At 31.5% G+C, this 17,514-nt stretch overlaps 2 protein-coding genes across 2 annotated transcripts; both read right to left on the bottom strand.

Moving 5' to 3' along the window:
• Nucleotides 1–11,993: 11,993 nt before the first annotated feature.
• On the bottom strand, nt 11,994–15,075 carry LOC107924193 (putative pentatricopeptide repeat-containing protein At1g12700, mitochondrial). Its single transcript, XM_016854524.2, has one exon. It carries the CDS (start codon nt 14,534–14,536, stop codon nt 12,644–12,646), a length of 1,893 nt encoding a protein of 630 aa, XP_016710013.2. The 5' UTR covers nt 14,537–15,075; the 3' UTR covers nt 11,994–12,643.
• Nucleotides 15,076–15,207: 132 nt separating this feature from the next.
• LOC107924194 (histone H1) lies at nt 15,208–16,573 on the bottom strand. The gene is made up of 2 exons (XM_016854525.2): nt 16,251–16,573; nt 15,208–16,149 (listed from the first exon to the last, which is right to left on the bottom strand). Exons 1-2 carry the CDS (start codon nt 16,431–16,433, stop codon nt 15,505–15,507), a joined length of 828 nt encoding a protein of 275 aa, XP_016710014.1. The 5' UTR covers nt 16,434–16,573; the 3' UTR covers nt 15,208–15,504.
• Nucleotides 16,574–17,514: the final 941 nt, after the last annotated feature.

Raw genomic sequence — 17,514 nt, 5'->3', positions numbered from 1 at the left:
ATTAAATTATTTGCTAATAAATTCTAATACAGTAAAGTCGTCATGATAGAATTAGAATTGAGTTTAGAAAATAATTTAATTAAATAAAATAATATTTTGAGAATAGAAAACTAGTTATTGGGTTGGATAATTACATGAGCTTATTTTAATTAAAATTAAAACTAGACTGCAAATATTATTATACCCAATATATGAAAGGCCCAAGGAGCCCATATAATCATAGGGGTGCGCGGCACACTAGGTATTCCAGCGTGCTAATGCCGCACACCACATAGAATTCGAAATGAGCTATGGATTTTCAATTAAAATATTATTTTTTCCTTTTTTTGTTATTTAAGTAAAACTCTTGTAATTTTTCCTATAAATAGAAACTATGAGATAATTAAATTGACACACATGATATACATGGATACTCTGTCGAATTTTAGGAGAAATTATTTAGCTACAAAATAAATTCTATCTTCCGTGAGTACTCATGATAGTAATTTCGATTTTGGTTTATTAGAGATAAAGTAAACTTTTTCCATTAGAAAGTTATAATTTTATTCTGTGATTGGTTTATTATAAGAGTTCACTCTCTTAACAACCAAGAGTTCAAGTATAGCAAAAAGATCATTTTGGTTAAAAGTCAAGAATATACAAGTCTCTTTAGTCTATAAACACATACTAATTTTGATGAAATTTACTATCATAGATAACACAACAATAGTTCAGTTTTCTGAATTTTTTTGAAATTTCGTTGTGCCACCAAATTATTTTCTTCAACAATTTTTCAATAAATATTTAATTGGTTAATTTATTAAATTGCAGATTTTAAAATTAATTTTTTTATAAATATGTTAACTTATAATTATTTTTCAACATATATATTTTTAGACGTTGAAAATTTTATTAAACTTATTAGTAAAAAAAATTTGCATAAATAATTGATAGCATATTAAATAATTTTATAATTTTAAAGATATAAATTAATAGTATATGATCTTTAACATTATAGCAAATTATAACATTTTATAAACAATTAATAACAAAGAGGTAAATACTTCATAATATTGTAGTAAATATTTTATAATAGGATTAAGGGTGAAAAAAGCTCACAATTTTTTTCAAAAAAAGCAATTAAGCTTCTATTTTTTTTTGGCACTCATTTGGGTACTTGAATTTTCAAAATGCATCAAAAAGGCTCTCAAATCTTTTCAAAAAAAAGTAATTAAGCCCCTAAATTTTTTTGCACTCAATTGGGTACTTGAACTTTCAAAATGTATCAAAAAGACCCTCAAACTTTAAAAAAATTTTAATTAAGCCCTTGCTTTTATTAAAAATTAGAAAAAAATTATAAAAAATTAAAATCAATAAAATGTATAGATATTATTAAATTTTAATAAAAATTTTAAATATTAAAAATTATAAATATATATAAATCGTAAAAAAAATATATAAAAAAAATTTGTAAAATTTTATAAAAAATCGTAAAAAATTATAAAATATATAGAAATATAAAAAAATTATAAAATTTTATAAAATCATAAAAAATTGTAAAGAAATATAAATTTTGTAAAAAATATTTATAAAAATTATCGTACCAAAAGAAACATTTTATAATTTCTCTATAAATTTTATTGATTTTTACTTTTTTATCATTTTTCGCCACATATCATGTTGTGTTGCGACATGTGATGACTTTAATTTAAAAAATCTAGGGGTCGTTAATTTTTTATGATTTTATAAAATTTTATAATTTTCTTATATTTTACGATTTTCATAAAAAAATTCTAATTTTAATAAATTTTAATTTTTTATATTTTTATTAAAATTTAATAATTTTTCTAAATTTTTTTATAATTTTTTCTAATTTTTAATAAGAGTAGGGGCTTAATTGCTTTTTTGAAAAATTTTAAGGGTCTTTTTGATGCATTTTGAAAGTTCAAGTACCCAATTGAGTTAAAAAAAAAAGATTACGTAATAGCTTAATTGCTTTTTTTTGAAGAAATTTGATGGCCTTTTTGATGCATTTTGAAAGTTTCGATGCTCAATTAAGTGCAAAAAAAAAAGAAGCGGCTTAATTGCTTTTTTTGAAAAAGTTTGAGGTCTTTTTACACCCGTAAGCCTTTATAATACACGAGTGAAAAATATTATAGATAAAATAATAGTAAATGGTATTTAATATAAAACTAAATAATTAATAATATAAGATAATAATAAATTTTATAATTGTAATTGTAAAAATTTATATAACTTATTAATTAAGTAAAAAATATATTTTTTATAAATATCAATTACATTTTAGTACCTAATTGAAAACAAATTTTAAGTTAATACGTGATTGAAAATACACCAATTTTAGTTAATAAAGTATTATAATATTCACCTTTTAAATAATTCACCTATAATTAAAGATAAAAATATTAAAATAGATAAATATTATATATATTCTAAGATTTGAATTTTATGCTAAGTTTTATTTATATTTTGGATTTAAATCTAAATGTTTATACTAATATAATATAATAATAAAAAATTAGTTTAATTTATTAATTAAATTAACATTTTATAATTTGATAGTATTAGGTGCGTAAGACTAGTATATATATATATACAGAAAACATGTAAAATTGCATGAATACCACCTATTTTGCTATTTATTACTTAAATCATTTTTGAGATTAGTCTATTAAGGAGCATTAGATGATGAAATTTAAGTGCTGCAATTATTTCAGTCGGCTAAATTGGAAGCTTAATCAATACGGACATTAAGCTTAATCTCACTTGGTATAATTAAGGAGCAAATGCTAGCTAGCTAATAGCAACGTAGCAGCATTTGCCGATGTGAAAATAACAAGCATTTGTCCCCTATATATCGGATTGAAGACGATAGGATGAGGACGAAGATATAGCAAAGTTTTGTTTCATTATTGCTTCTCTGTATAGCATTTCCCATCACCAAATTTCAGGAAACAAAACTACATTAGAATATCATATATATGCAAATCTTGTCAGATCAATCTCTTGATATCTTTTTTATTGTACACTTATTAGATAAAGATGAGCCAAATTTCGAGTTTGATATGCCATACTCCCGAATACTTTAGTTTCTGTATAATTTCATCGAGGCTAAGTGATTTGACAAAACCATATATCTTAATGGAAAAGAGACTGTATGCTAGTTTTTAACGGCGAAATGGAATAAAAAAAAAACCCTCATTTGCGATTTGACTGTGAAATATTACAAAAGCTCTATATATAATCTACATTTCCCTTTGCTTTTGAGTTTAATTGATTGATGATATTCAACAAAATGGGGTCCCAAGACAGACTAAAAAGATTTCCACCTACAGACGCAAATCATAGTGCAAGCTTTTCTCCACAAACAGCAGATTTCTGGGCCAACTTTTGTTGATGTTATATCATATGGTTGGAAATTTGAACACTGACGAATGTCCACAGGAGCTTGAATGATAATTCAGAGTTTGTTTTTTTTTTTTTCCCTTAGCTGTATCTCATAATGGGTTTAACTATTGGATTAGCTTTCTTATCTCATACATCCCATCCTTTTGGTAGTTCACAATTCATTTTGATGCAACTAAAATCAAGGCTGCAACCAAGAAAATTTTAACTATATATGCTTTCTGCCAAAATGTTTTAAATCAATGGATTCGATTATATGGCCATCATATCTTTTCGCAAATGATCAATTAATTCAAAACAGCAACAAACCGCCTTTGACAATGATGTAAATCTTCACAATGATTTGCGGTTCAAATCATTATCTTTTCATGATCAAAGGAAAGACTTTGGGATGGTCTTATAGTTCCATTGCCCTATTGGATCAACAATTTCAAGTTTTAATATATTTAGGGTAGAGATTTCAGTAAGGGTGCTGGTTAGATTTTGTAAGCTGTAGATTAGAAGACCGAAATTTACAGCTGCAAATGATTAAATTATCTTCCCTGACTGCAATATATGTCATCTACAGATTCACTGCCCAATTCTGTCCTTACCTTAGGGGAAGGGAATAAAAGGGTTAGATAGATCCTGCTGGACCTCCTTTCCCTTGCATAATAATTTACAACTTCTCTTTAATTTATCAAATATTTAGAATAGCATTGTTTAAACTCTATCTAATCATGTGGTAATTGTTAAGTTCAAGTTTATATATATTTAAGTTTTAACGTGCAACATGGATCAATGATTGATGGACTTTTATTTGAGTTAGCTTTGTACCATACAATTTAATGTCTAAAGATAAATTTTAGCGAAGCTCGATTTTGTTAGAGGTTTAGTGTCAGTTTTTTCGAACACCATGTCACATTACATGGAACTGTGCAATTCCCTGAATATATATAGTGAAGAGAACTTACCAACACCCATCAATTTGTCACCTCCCAAGCCTACTGTCGCTTTGTCTAGTCATCTCACATACGCTCCAATATTACTCTTAGTTGACAATCCGCCACTAGGAGATTATATAAATCAGTTAAAATTGACTTGATCGGTTAAGTTGATTTTGGTTTAAACGGTGTTGTCAATTAAATCAGTTGTAGGGCCAATTAAGTTGGTTATGTCCGTCGGCTATCGGCTATTGAATTTCATAATTGAATTGACTAACTTAATATTTTTAATTATTTTAAATATACTTATATTTTATAAAATATAAATTGGTTAATTTATTAAATATCTTTATATTTTCATTGTTTTAAATATATTTTAAATAAATCAGTAAATCGATTGATGTTAAGTCAGTTTATACCATTATAAGTTAATCGGTTTAGTTATTATATATGATGGTGGCTAAGTTGATAATAATAAAAAAAACAAACCGACCAAATTAATTGTTTGCTCATCCCTTCCGCTAGTATCATTTGTACTTATGAAGTAAAATGTTTGATGATTAAGACTCACGCCAAGTCAACTTCCCACTATAAATACCTCCCTCCAACACCAAATAAGGCATATAGATAACTAATAATACAAACACCATACAACAACCCTCTCCCAACCTTCTTGTATATCCTAAACGTTCGTCGCTAGAGACTTTTCATACTGTACATGACGTGAATACCTCACTCTCAAGAAGGAGAAAGAGCGAAGATATCACAGTAAAGAAGGTCCTAGAAGCCTCAGGATATATGCAAGGGTGAAGCCAAAAAAAATTTTGAGAGTTGAAATTAAGTTGTATAATTTTATAAGAGCTAAAATGCAATTTCATCATTTTAGTAGCTTATATTTCTATAATTTTTTAAAGGGTTAGATCAAAATTTTATCATTTGGGAACCAAATTACAATTTCATCCTTTACTAATTTAAAACTTTATAAATTTCCAAGAACCAAATTTTAAATTTCCAAGTTTAGGGGGGCAGGACCCTTGTCAGTCCCTCCTGCTACTGCCCTGATATACAAAAGAAAGTGAAGTCTTAGGAAGTTGACACAACACCAACCCCCTTCAAAAATAAAGATAAAAAAGGGGAAAAAAGGCAAATAGGTTTCCCCATGGTCAACCACTTGGCAAGGAAAACAACTCAACCTCTTCACACAAGCCAAAATAATGCGAAGAGGGTTACTTAAATCGAAGGTGAAATGCCTCTCAAAACAAAAGCTACAAAAGCTTTGCAGGAAGGAAAATATCCTGAATAACTCGACAAAATTTTTATAGGTAAAGGGACAAGGGTTTGCTACTCCAAACGAGCTAATGTCAAATGAAAAAGTTAAGGCAGTCCTATGAAGCTAACATGATGATGAAATTCATATCAGATTGATGATTTCCCCTCCTCAAATCTCCTTATTAGAACAAGTGCCTAATAGCATCTTGGGAAGTAGTTTGGTGGGAGACAAAAAGAGTCACATAGAACACCAACCTCTTAAGTTTTTGTTGGAAAAATTATAATTTTTGAAAACTTTGAGGCATATTCTTAATTGGTAAATGGTGGAGAGTTGAATCATAAAATTATGGTTTTATATTTTACTCCATGAGACCTTTACAACGGTATATTATATGCTCAAAATGGTTGAGTGATTAATGAGAAATTGATACTCAAAGTAAGCCACTTGTGAATATTTGTTGAGGAAAAAAAAGTTTAAATGCTTAAATCTCACATTGGTTAAATATTAAGTATGAGATATATATATATATGAGAACATACTTAAAAGTTATTGAATGATTGAATTTAAAATTTTAACCAGTCAGGCCCAAAAAAGGCTAGCAGATATTTTAGCCTCTCAGATATATCTCTATTTGATTTGATTTTATTCAAATTAATTTAAAAGCTCTTTTAATGCAGATTTATATATTTATTTATGAAAATTTTTAAAATTCCTCCATATTGAATGTCTATAAAAGCCTAAAGAATACTGCAGAATTCTTGACAGACACACAACGAATTTTTTCACTCTCAAAAAATTATTTTCTCTCCAAATTTTCAAACGTTTCGGTAATAGAAGAATGCAGAGTTTGTTTGTTGATCACTACAAATATACTATTGCCACGATCATTTTATTGTTGTATCCTGAGAGACAGACGGCCAACGTTTTTTCAAGTACAATAGGAGTGACTGAATCTGTCTTTAAGAAAATTGTGAAAACAGACTTCAACATCTAGTAAAAGTTAATTCTCTTATTCCATTTCTCATTTTGAAAGATCTTGTTTATTTAATTATTTTTCCAGATTTGATGTTTTAAATAGATATAAATATATTTATTTAATTTGTTTTGTTTTTTTAGATCTAATGTTTTTTACATAAAAAAATAAATATTTGTTTGTATTATTTTTTAAGATCTTGTATTTAACATAAATATTTATATTTATATTTGTTCTTTAACGTGTTTTTTCCAATAGTTTTAGCATGAATATCTTTTCTGCCATGGTTGTGGAATCTACCATCAAAACATACTTTGATTGGAATTTTGAAAAATCAATATCCACCCCGAAGAACAAAATGATAAGAATGGAAAAACAGGAAATGCAAAAGGAATCTCTCGACCAAAGACAACAAAATAAGAAAAAAGATTAAGTGCAAAAAAGAAATAGAAACAAATAAAGGTTTTGAATTCACATAGGAGTACTATTTATATGTTCTAAGCGAGAAACTAAAACAGCCCAAACAAAGAAACAACCGTGACAAAGAATGATAAGAGATGAACGCATCTCTAACAACAATTAATGCAAAGGCACGGTGATTAGAGATTTAATCATAACATTTTGAAATCTCTTTAAGCTTCACCAAAACTTCCTAAACCTCGCCAGAGTTTTGACTCAATTCAAGTCACTTTGTACTTTGTCTTTCATCTAGGAGGTAATTATTATGCTTAATTAAGTCAGACCTCTGTTGTACCACTTAACGTCTGAAGATAAAATTCAACAAATCTCGAATGCTCCAAGAGACTAGTCTCAGCCTTACCAAGTGCCATGCCATATAAGGTGGGCTCATGCAATCCTCAAAAGATATATATAAGGAAGAGTACATGCTAACACCCGTTAATCAGTCACCTCCCCAAATTTAAAATCACTCTGCTTAGTCACCTCATATAGACTTCAACAATATTTCTAACTAACAATCTACCACTCAATCATCTGTATTTATGGAGTAAAGTGCTTAATGATTAGGACTCGAGTTAAGCTTACCTCCCATTATAAATATCTCTCTCTAGCAACTTAACTACTTGTAAGACAAGCACCCTGAAATAGCTCACTCTCAATCTCCTTTTATATATATTTACCATTTTTAGTGGTCTCCGTATTATAAATGGTATGAATCACCAGCATAATTTATCCCAACGTCTTGTATTAATAAGATTTAAATGTAAATGTTGAATTAAAACAGTAACAATGAAATGGATAATAATACTTTAAGTGAAGATATATTAATGGAGAAATGATCCAAACTCAAAAATTTTAATTCCACTAATTATTTTAAAAATTAAATTGATAGAAATGAGTGAAAGATAATTTTACAAAATCCCCACTTTATAATTATTGGAATCATTTAAGCATTCAGCTACTTTGTTTCTAACAGATTTCAGCTGTCGGTTGAAAACACATGGATTCATTTTTCTTTACGCTTTATAAAAAGCAACTTTACTGCCTAATTCAAACAAGTTTTTTCTTCGTCTAAATATTTATCAAAATTTCATGCTACCAACTGGTTGGAATATATATATATAAAATATTGACTGAAAAGCAAGTAGTTGACACAAACTAATGCCGGTGCCAAAATCCTAATATAGAGGCTAAAAATGGGCGCTTTGAAGTTGACCTCAAAGTCATTAATACAATAGCAACACATACAAAACCTTTACTCATCAATAACTTGTTAAGACTGATAAATTTATTGTTCATTAGCGTTTTAGATCCATTCCTTCTTCTTTTTGAAATTGGAATTATTTTTCATGTTTATTTATATTATTATTTAAACCTCAATTAGATTTTTTTTATATTTATCTTTATTATTATTTAAATCTCGCTTAAAAAAATTACCTTGACTAAGTTGATGTCTCAAATGCTCGGTTAGAAAAATTATAAAAATGTCCTTTCGTATTTAAAATAGATTATACTTTTTATACTATTAATTAAACTATTGAGTGGGTTGGTATTACGAGTTAATCGAGTACTAACTCGGTTTGAAAATTTTTTATTTTTAAAATAAATTATATTATTCGATGGTATTTTAGTATTTTTATTTTTATATATAGAAATGATATCATAGTATGTCCACAAAAATTAAAAATAATAATAGTATATAGACAACATCAGGATAAATAATTGTATTAATTTAATATTCTATATTTATATGTTACAATTTAATTTTTTATTTAATATTCTTAAATTTTGTTATTCACATGTAGAAAGGATTTTAATGACATGAAAAAAAAAAAGCTTTTAGATGATGGGGCAAAAACTCTATAGGAAGAGTTAAAAGATAGGTTTCAGAAGTTAGAATCGGGTAACTTGGAATGTTTTTTTTTTTTCAACGGGAAAGTGGGTTTTTGGTGGGTAAATTTTTGAGACAGCTTTTAATGATCTGATAAAAAAGAAAATGAGGTGGCGTTAATTTATTGGAGCGGAATATATACGAAGTGGTATAAGGGGTTCATTGTAGTACTAAAATTCTAAACCACCTGGATCCCTCTAATGTGTGAAAAGAAGGGTTATGGTAGAAATTAGAGGGACTCGTGTCGTGGAATCTCCCTCGATCGCTACGTATATAAAGGACCCCATTGCGTAAAACTTGTGCATGGAAAAATCAAATGCACTAATCCCATATTTATCAGTCTCTCTCTTCCCCCTATGTATCTCTGAAAATTTTTCCCTTATTTGCTCTTTCCTTTTTCTCTTGAGCGTCTATAACGTGAACTGCGTGAACTGTTGCGGGGAATGCTGACTGGTTCGAGACCATTCATTCATATGGACCTTAAATGTGTTTTGAATGATTTCGGACCAGGCTTCATTCCCCTCAACTTGGTTTAATAGTTATATATTTTCAGCTTCAGCTTCACTGTCCCCATGATCAAATATGCATATTCTATAACAGGTGAAAAGTAAGGGTAGAATTTGTATCCTGATTTTCATGGTTTTTAATATGTTTTCATACACAGCTATATATCTTAATGTGAACATCTGATTGCTAAAAATTCAATCTTCGTCTATCTTTTTGGTTTGTTTATGTTTGTGGGATTTGGAGTGTTCATCATGGACTTTGCTTGCTGAGTCTTGCAAAGAATATTATTTAGTTACTAGAAGACCATAACTTTGTTTGCTATCACTTTTGCTTTATGTCTAAGATGGTGAAAGATTGAAAGTAAACTTTAAATTTGTCTCATATTTTTCCCTTCAGGATTCATCATAACTTTTTCTTTGTTACATGGTGCCTATATCGATACCGGACGGGCAGACACATTAACTCTTGGTGGGTCAAATCCACATGGAAAAAAAAAACCCCATGTGAAGTTCATAATTCCGTGTGGGTCAGAACTCCAGGGGGTTGTCAATATGTTCAGCAGATATGTTTAGTTTTAAGTGTTGTCAAAAGGCAAAAGAAAATAGCAGAAGTTCATCTCCTTGCGCTGACTGAAGGGAACATGCAACACTTGCAGCTTGTGGAAGATGAAATGAAGACAATATCAAACGTTTGTTATTGATTTTATGTTTTCGTAAGTCAGAAGACTTCTCATGTTGAAAGAAAAGAAGATTGTAAAAATTGGAAGCAGAGTAGTTTCTTTGTACGATTTTATAGGTCTCCGGGAGGAGATTAAAAAGAAAAGGGAGAGGAGGGGAGCCACCATTGAACCTTGTCGGCTTATGTGTTCCCCATGTTGTGATAACTTTTTTCCATGCAACAAAGGATGGGCTACTTCCCCTTAACGCCTAGACCTATAAAGTCATGCACTAAACTTTACGATAGTGAAAATCTCTCCTCTCTTTTTTACTTCCTCATGTTAGATCATGTCTCAACCTGCAACACTCACTTGAGCCAACTTTCAGATGGCAGCAGGCACAAACCTCTAACTTTGAAAGGGGTTAAGAGCAGCCATGAGGTATCATCCCCTCCGGTATTATGGCTCCGTAAGGGCATGCCATCTAATGATTTGTAAATGATTTGTTTGCAAGCTATATAATAATTGTAATTAGAAGAAAATTATGTTAATGATAGATATAAGAGTTGTGAATGATTTGGGTTCAAACTTCAATGGAGAGAGTGGGAAATGTAGGAAGTTAGGTAAAGTAGGTGTTTAGACTTTAGATTCTTTTGAAGATTTTGCCGTCCCAGTCGCTTTTTGTAGCCAAATTCCATCCAAATTTGTGACAATAGTTCACCCCCCCCCCTTTTTCATTTGTCGAGAAGACTATACGAACTACGATGACAAAACTCAATCATTTAAGTTTTACGACAGTCATTTTAGTACAGAAATAGTTTCATTACAAGATAACTCCAAATTTACTGCATTGTTCCTCAAAACTTTGTCCACTCGGTTTTTATCTGCATCAAATATTTATAACAAAAACAAGACAGGTTTTCATTGTGTTGCTTCCTCGAAAAGTTATAGAAGCATAACCCAAAACCACAACTGATTGAGCCTTGACCACTCTTATCTGTTCCCCAGCCACAAATAGTAAGATGGATATCATATGTAACCGCAAAAAAAAAAAAATGGAAAAGCCTAATACTGCTTTTGGCCCCTGAACTATAGTTAAATTTTCACTTTGATACTTATATTATTTGTTTCTCAATTTGGTCCTTGCATTTTATTTCTGTACTCAGTTTGACCCTTGTACTTTAATTCTATAATCCCATTACCGTAATCCAAATTTCCATTAAAAAATTTCAACCTACAAATGACATGCTGCCACATGTAAAGAAATTAAAATTTTTAAAAATATAACAAAACTAAAAAAATCGTTAAACTTCCAAGAATATCATAAAAACTTTTGGAAAGCCAAAAAAAATCTAAAAACTCATAAAATTATTTTAAAAAACTAAAAACTATTTTTTAAAATTATAAGCATGCAAAACTTCAATAAATTAAAAACAAGTCATAACATATAAATAAATAAATAATTCGTTTAGAATTTTAGGTTTAATAGAAAATTTTTAAGAATTTTATGGTACTTTAAAAACTCAAAATTCCTTTAAAATGTCAAAATTTTCATAAAAATGCAAAAAGAAAAGTCATGAAATTTTGAAATTTTCTAAAAATCTAAAATTCCAAACTTTTTCTAAAAAAATTTATGATTTTTTTTTTAGTTACAATTACTTAAAATTTAAAAAATGTTTTTCTATCATTTTTCAAAAATAAATTATGATTTTTTTTAGTTTTTATAATTTTCTAAGTAATAATAATTTTGGGGATTGTTTATGATTTTTTTTTTTTGGATTCTTAATGATTTTTTTTTAAAATTTCTATTTTTTTTACTTTTTTATTTTTTAAAATATATATATATGATTGGTTGGGTTTTTTTTTAACACGGACAATCGGATTGGGGTAAGTAATGGACTATACAGAACTAAAGTAGAAGGTCAAACTGATAAAAAGTTGGAGCAAGTGTCAAAGTGATAATTTAGTTAATAATACATATTAAGCCAAGGAAGAAAATTCATGCCTCCCAGACATTCTGGTTGAAGGGCTACTCTGGAGGACAACTCAGCTTCACTGTGGAAGGCTTTGTTCTTCTAATCTGAACTTGAACCAAGATGAGAGAAGATTTGATTGCAGGCTTACATAATGTAAATGCCATGAAGAAATATTAGTTTCTCAGCTGAGTTTGCCAGCAACTACTCCACAAACACATTATTCTACTGTGATCAAGCAACCAAATTCCCAACTTCTAAGACATTGAATGTTTTCCCACCAACAATTAAATGATTCTATCTTGTAATAACTTTGTCAGAACCAACTATTCCTTCAAATAATCCTTCAAACCATATTGACATTTATACGTACTGCCTTTGCAATTTCCCCAGGATTTCAAACCATAAACTTTACAACAGATTAACATTGAAGAATTGGTATCAGAATGTGAGAATGCTAATAATTCCGGGCTTGAACTCAAATGAAAGTGATGTAACATGTGTGTAAGCCAACACATTTTGAAACCTCCACTCAATATGTTAAGTCTCTGCAGAAGCTCTGTCAAGTCAAGGATTTTGACTGACACTCAAAGCTCGCAAACAAGTTTCACTCTGGCCTTATTAGGTGGCACTTGGACTGGAAATGTAGGAAGTAATTTCAGAGTTTCAAGATATGCTTCATCTTTGGAAAGTAAATCTACAACTGCGGCAACAGTGGATGCATCAGGCGACAATTTTTTCTCCACCATTTTATGAAGAAGTTTCACTACTTTTTGGGTATCATTCTTCTGAGTAAAACCATGCATGAGTGTGTTAAACGTGACAACATTTGGAGCACAACCCTTTTCCTCCATTTCTATTAACAAATCATTTGCCTTTTCAAGTCGCCCTTCCTTACACATCCCATTGATCATTATAGAATAAGTTACAACTGTTGGTTCCAAGCCTTTATTTGGCAATCCATAAAATAGCTCCCAAGCTGTTTCAAGCTTCCTTGTTTTGCACAGCCCATAAATAAGGGAGTTGAACACCTTAATGCTAAATTCAAACTTGCAACTTTCTAACTTATGGAACAGTTCCAGTGCCTCTGAGTCACAATCGTTTTTGCAAAGTCCATCCACATAGATGTTATACGTGCAAGAATCAGGTGCAATGTTACCGAACTGCATCTTACCAAACAGTTCTCTTGCTTCGTCAACCTTTCCTGCCTGGAAAAGACCAGTCAATAAGGTGTTATACGTGATAACCGTTGGCTTAATCCTTTTTGCGATCATTTCCCGGTAAAGCCTCATAGCTTCATTAACCTTCCAGTTTTTGCAATAAGCATTGATCATTATATTAAAGCTAACAACATCTGGTCCATTATCCTTACTTTGCAAGGAAGCAAACAAATCCCCTGCAAAATCAAGCTTACCAGCCAAGCAATACCCATCCATCAATGTGTTATATGTTATTATATCAGGATTTACTCCTCTCTGAATCATTAAATTCAACAACTGATTCGCTTCTTCGAACTTCTCCATCTTGCAGAGTGCATCTATTAACACATTGAAAGTGATCACATTAGGATGCACACCTTGATCCAACATCTCAAGAAACAGACTTTTAGCCTTCTCCAAGTTACCTATGCAACAAAAACCATGAAGTAGGGAGCTATAAACAATCACATCCGGACAAATTCCCCAACCCTTCATTTCCGAAAAAAGTTGACTCGCTTTTTCTATCATACCCTCCTTGCACAGGCCATCGATAATGCTACCATAAATAATAACGTTAGGCTTACACACCCCATTTCCATTAAGCATTTCGTCATATAACCGAAGAGCAATACTCGTATTCCCCATTCGACACAGACCATTAATCAAAGCCCCATAACTAATAACACTAGGCTGACAACCAAATACAACCATTTTCCCAAACAACCTAGTTGCTTCACCAACCTTATCCTCGACAATCAGCCCTTTAATCAGAGATGTAAAAGTTAGAGTATCTGGTCTAAAACCCCACCTAAAAAGCCTACCGAAAACAGCGAAAGCATCACTAATTCTACCCGCACGACATAAACAATTAAGTAGAATATTCAAGGTAAAGAAATTAGGCGAAAATCCAATAGAATCCAATCTCTTGCAAAGCAAAACGACATGATTATACTGCTTAATCTTAACAAGGGCACCTAACAACAGATTAAATGATGACATTGGAGGAGAGGGTTTCATTTGGGTCATCTGATCAAAAAGTTGAACTGCTTTATCGAGAGTAATAGCCCCTGATTTGAGAAATTTGTGAAGTGGTTCTTGACTTGCAAAATTTTGTTTGTTGAGGTTTGAAGATTTGGGATTCTTAGAAAAAGTGGGGTTTTGGCGGGAATTGAAAAGAGATGAGAGTTTACCTATTGGAGTAGATTCTGCATAAGAAGAAGAACATGATCGAGCAGCTCCATTAGCGGCTGAAGCAACGCGAACCATCCTACTGGCGACCATTTTGCCGGATGTTTTTGAAAAACCAGACTACGGAACCTCAACTAATACGCGCAAGTCGCAACTCAATGTTAGTGGATACGGATCTTTTGTTTTATCGGGTCCATTGGGCCATGGACCGAGAGCCTAGAAGCAGACAATTTGAACTTGAACCATCCTATCCTAGGAATAGGGGGGGGGAAGGATTTTCCCAAAAGTCCTTAAATAAATACATATAAATTCATTGTACAAATCTATATTCTATAATGCATCAAAACATATACATATAAATATAAATATAAATATAAATAGATTGGTTATGTAATGCAGTGGCCTTACTTTTTGCTTACCTTAACATAATAGGGTACAATCTTTGGGGTTGATTCTTTTTTAGATTTCATCATCAATCATCATGTTGGTGGAAGAGTCGGAAGAAGCATGGCGCAACATCAAACTTGTTCAAAATTCCCATTATCTTCTCCTTAACCTTTTTAATAACAGATGAGGTTGGGCTTCACTGATAGATTTATAAGCTATTCGACATGTAAATATCAGTAAGAGAAGGATAATATTGCTGACACACCAGTAGAACACAAAAGGCTGGAAATTTCGAGGCCTATCTCTACCCTAACTCCCATGAACTGATATTTGAAGTTAGAAAAAATGGTTAATTAGAAGTTCCACTCGAGAATAACTGAATCCATCAAATTTAGTGAAGCTATCATTACAAACCAACATCGAAACCACAATGAAGCGGAAACAGGTCAGAGAGATCATTGCTCTAAGTTTATCTCATAATACATTCAACTGAAAGTTACATCTAACAACTGTTTCAACTTTTAAACTCACCAAAAAAAAAAAAACCAACTCAAATAAAAATATTAAAAAAGAGATCTGAATGTTATATCTCGTGGGTATACGTGGATCCATATACACCCACTATACATCACTCCAATTTACAATACTACCCCTATTTCGACTAGCCTCCCTTCTCATTTCTTTCCCCTCCTCGTCGTAGCTTTCTTCGCCGGTGATTTGACACTTTTCGGCTTAGCACTCTTCGAAGGAGCCTTTTTAGGCGCGGCAGCCTTCTTCGGAGTAGCTTTAGGGACAGCCGCCTTCTTCCCAGGAGAAGTCCTTGTTGAAGTCCTCGAAGCCTTAGCCGGCTTTTCCTTTGGCTTCGCCTTCGATTTAGCTACGGTTTTTGGCTTAGCAGATGCACTCGCCTTCGGCTTCACAGCAGCCACAGCCTTCGTCTTCGTTGCGGTGGATTTAGCCTTAGGAGCAGCCTTTGGTTTAGCCGCCGCTTTAGCCTTTGTCTTAGAAGGGGATTTAGAAGTTGTTTTAGCACGTTTCCCTTCCTTGGCCTTCGAAGCAGGTTTGGACTTAGCAGCCGGCTTCTTCTTAGCCGGAGCAGAAGCAGTTGTAGCCGGCTTCGAAGCCTTAGCCGAAGGAAGTTTATACGAATTCTTAACCTTGACCAACTTCCCAGCAGCCACAAGCTTCTTCAAATGGAAAAGCAGAAGCTTCTTAAAATTTCCAGGAAGATTCTTCTGTTTCTCTTCAATGAATTTAGTGATAGCATACTGACTTGATCCAGTCTTCTCCTTCAAAGTAACGATTGCATCCTTGACCATCTGTCACAGACAGATCACATATTAACACGAATTCAGATCTGAATTACGGAAACCTACAACATAATCGGAACCATTTAGAAAAAAATTGAATTATGAAATACCTCTTCGTAAGGAGGATGAGCAGGAGGAGCTCGTCGCTTCCTAGGAGCTGCAGCCTTCTTGGCTTTGGGCTCTTTAGCTTTCTTTGCTTTGCCAGATTTGGGATTGGCTGTAGCCTCAGCGGGATTCTCTTCCGCCAGCTCAGGCGCAGATTCCACGGCGACAGTTGGTTCCTCAGTGGCCATTAGAACGCCGAAGTTGGGAAATCGATTTAGGATTAGGGTTTCAAGAGAAATTGGGAAATTGAGGATTAGATCAAAGTGGTAATGCACTGATAATTTCGTCGTGTGAGGAGGTAACGGAAATGAAGGGATTTAAATAGTCATGTGTGAGTTAGACGGTATCCATAAAATGAAATATGATTGGTAGAGACGACTAGCACACAGATCCCTCTCTTCCATAATTTTAAATATGGACCGTTGGATGAGACGTTCATCTATGGTTCAAAATATGAGGGGGATGAAAGGAAGGGATTGGAAGGAAGACATGAGCAAGAACTTTATGTTTCGGGTAGTTTAGGTGTGTTTTTGGTCTCGATTGATTTAAGCATAACTTGAGTTATAATAGATGAAATTTTGTAAAAAAAATTACATCACGTAGTTTATTTTATGAGCTTTTTAATGAATATTTTTACGTGATTTTTGGGCCACTATCTTGGAATGAATTTGGTTTAGAAGCTACATTGGTCAAAACTAGGGTTCATCATGATGTTTTGCGGTTCTATTGGATTTTAGAAGAATGCTTGCTTTTAATCCCAATTTGTTGCATCTCGTTTGATAATAGATTAACAAAGCAGTCTAATGCTTCAAGAATGATGAAAATCGGTTAAGAATTAGATGGAAAAATATTGCCTAAAATGTTATTGAAGTTGAACATGTCCTATTGATATATTCATGTGTATTAACAACCTACAATACATGTGCATACATGTCACCAATTCATAACAAATAAAATTGGCATTGTTTTTATACTCTTTGTAAGCATTACATACATTTAATTATGACCATAAACAAAAATCAATCTTGTAGATTTATTAATCAATACAACAATCTAAATTGATTTTTTTTTTAACTTAGAGAATGATTTTGCTTAGCATGTAAAGTCTATTAATAGAACACATCATCGTTTCTTCCATTCAAACTTTCACTTCGTTAAATTTAATGTCTACTTCGAAATAATTGTAAAACGATGATTCAATTGATTTCTTTTAAATATAAAAAATAATTGTTAATTTTAACTAAAAATTAATAGATTCGTACTTTTATC

This window comes from Gossypium hirsutum, chromosome A11 (assembly GCF_007990345.1).
Source record: "Gossypium hirsutum isolate 1008001.06 chromosome A11, Gossypium_hirsutum_v2.1, whole genome shotgun sequence".
NCBI lineage: Eukaryota > Viridiplantae > Streptophyta > Magnoliopsida > Malvales > Malvaceae > Gossypium > Gossypium hirsutum.
This window is presented reverse-complemented; position numbering and strand designations above follow the sequence as displayed.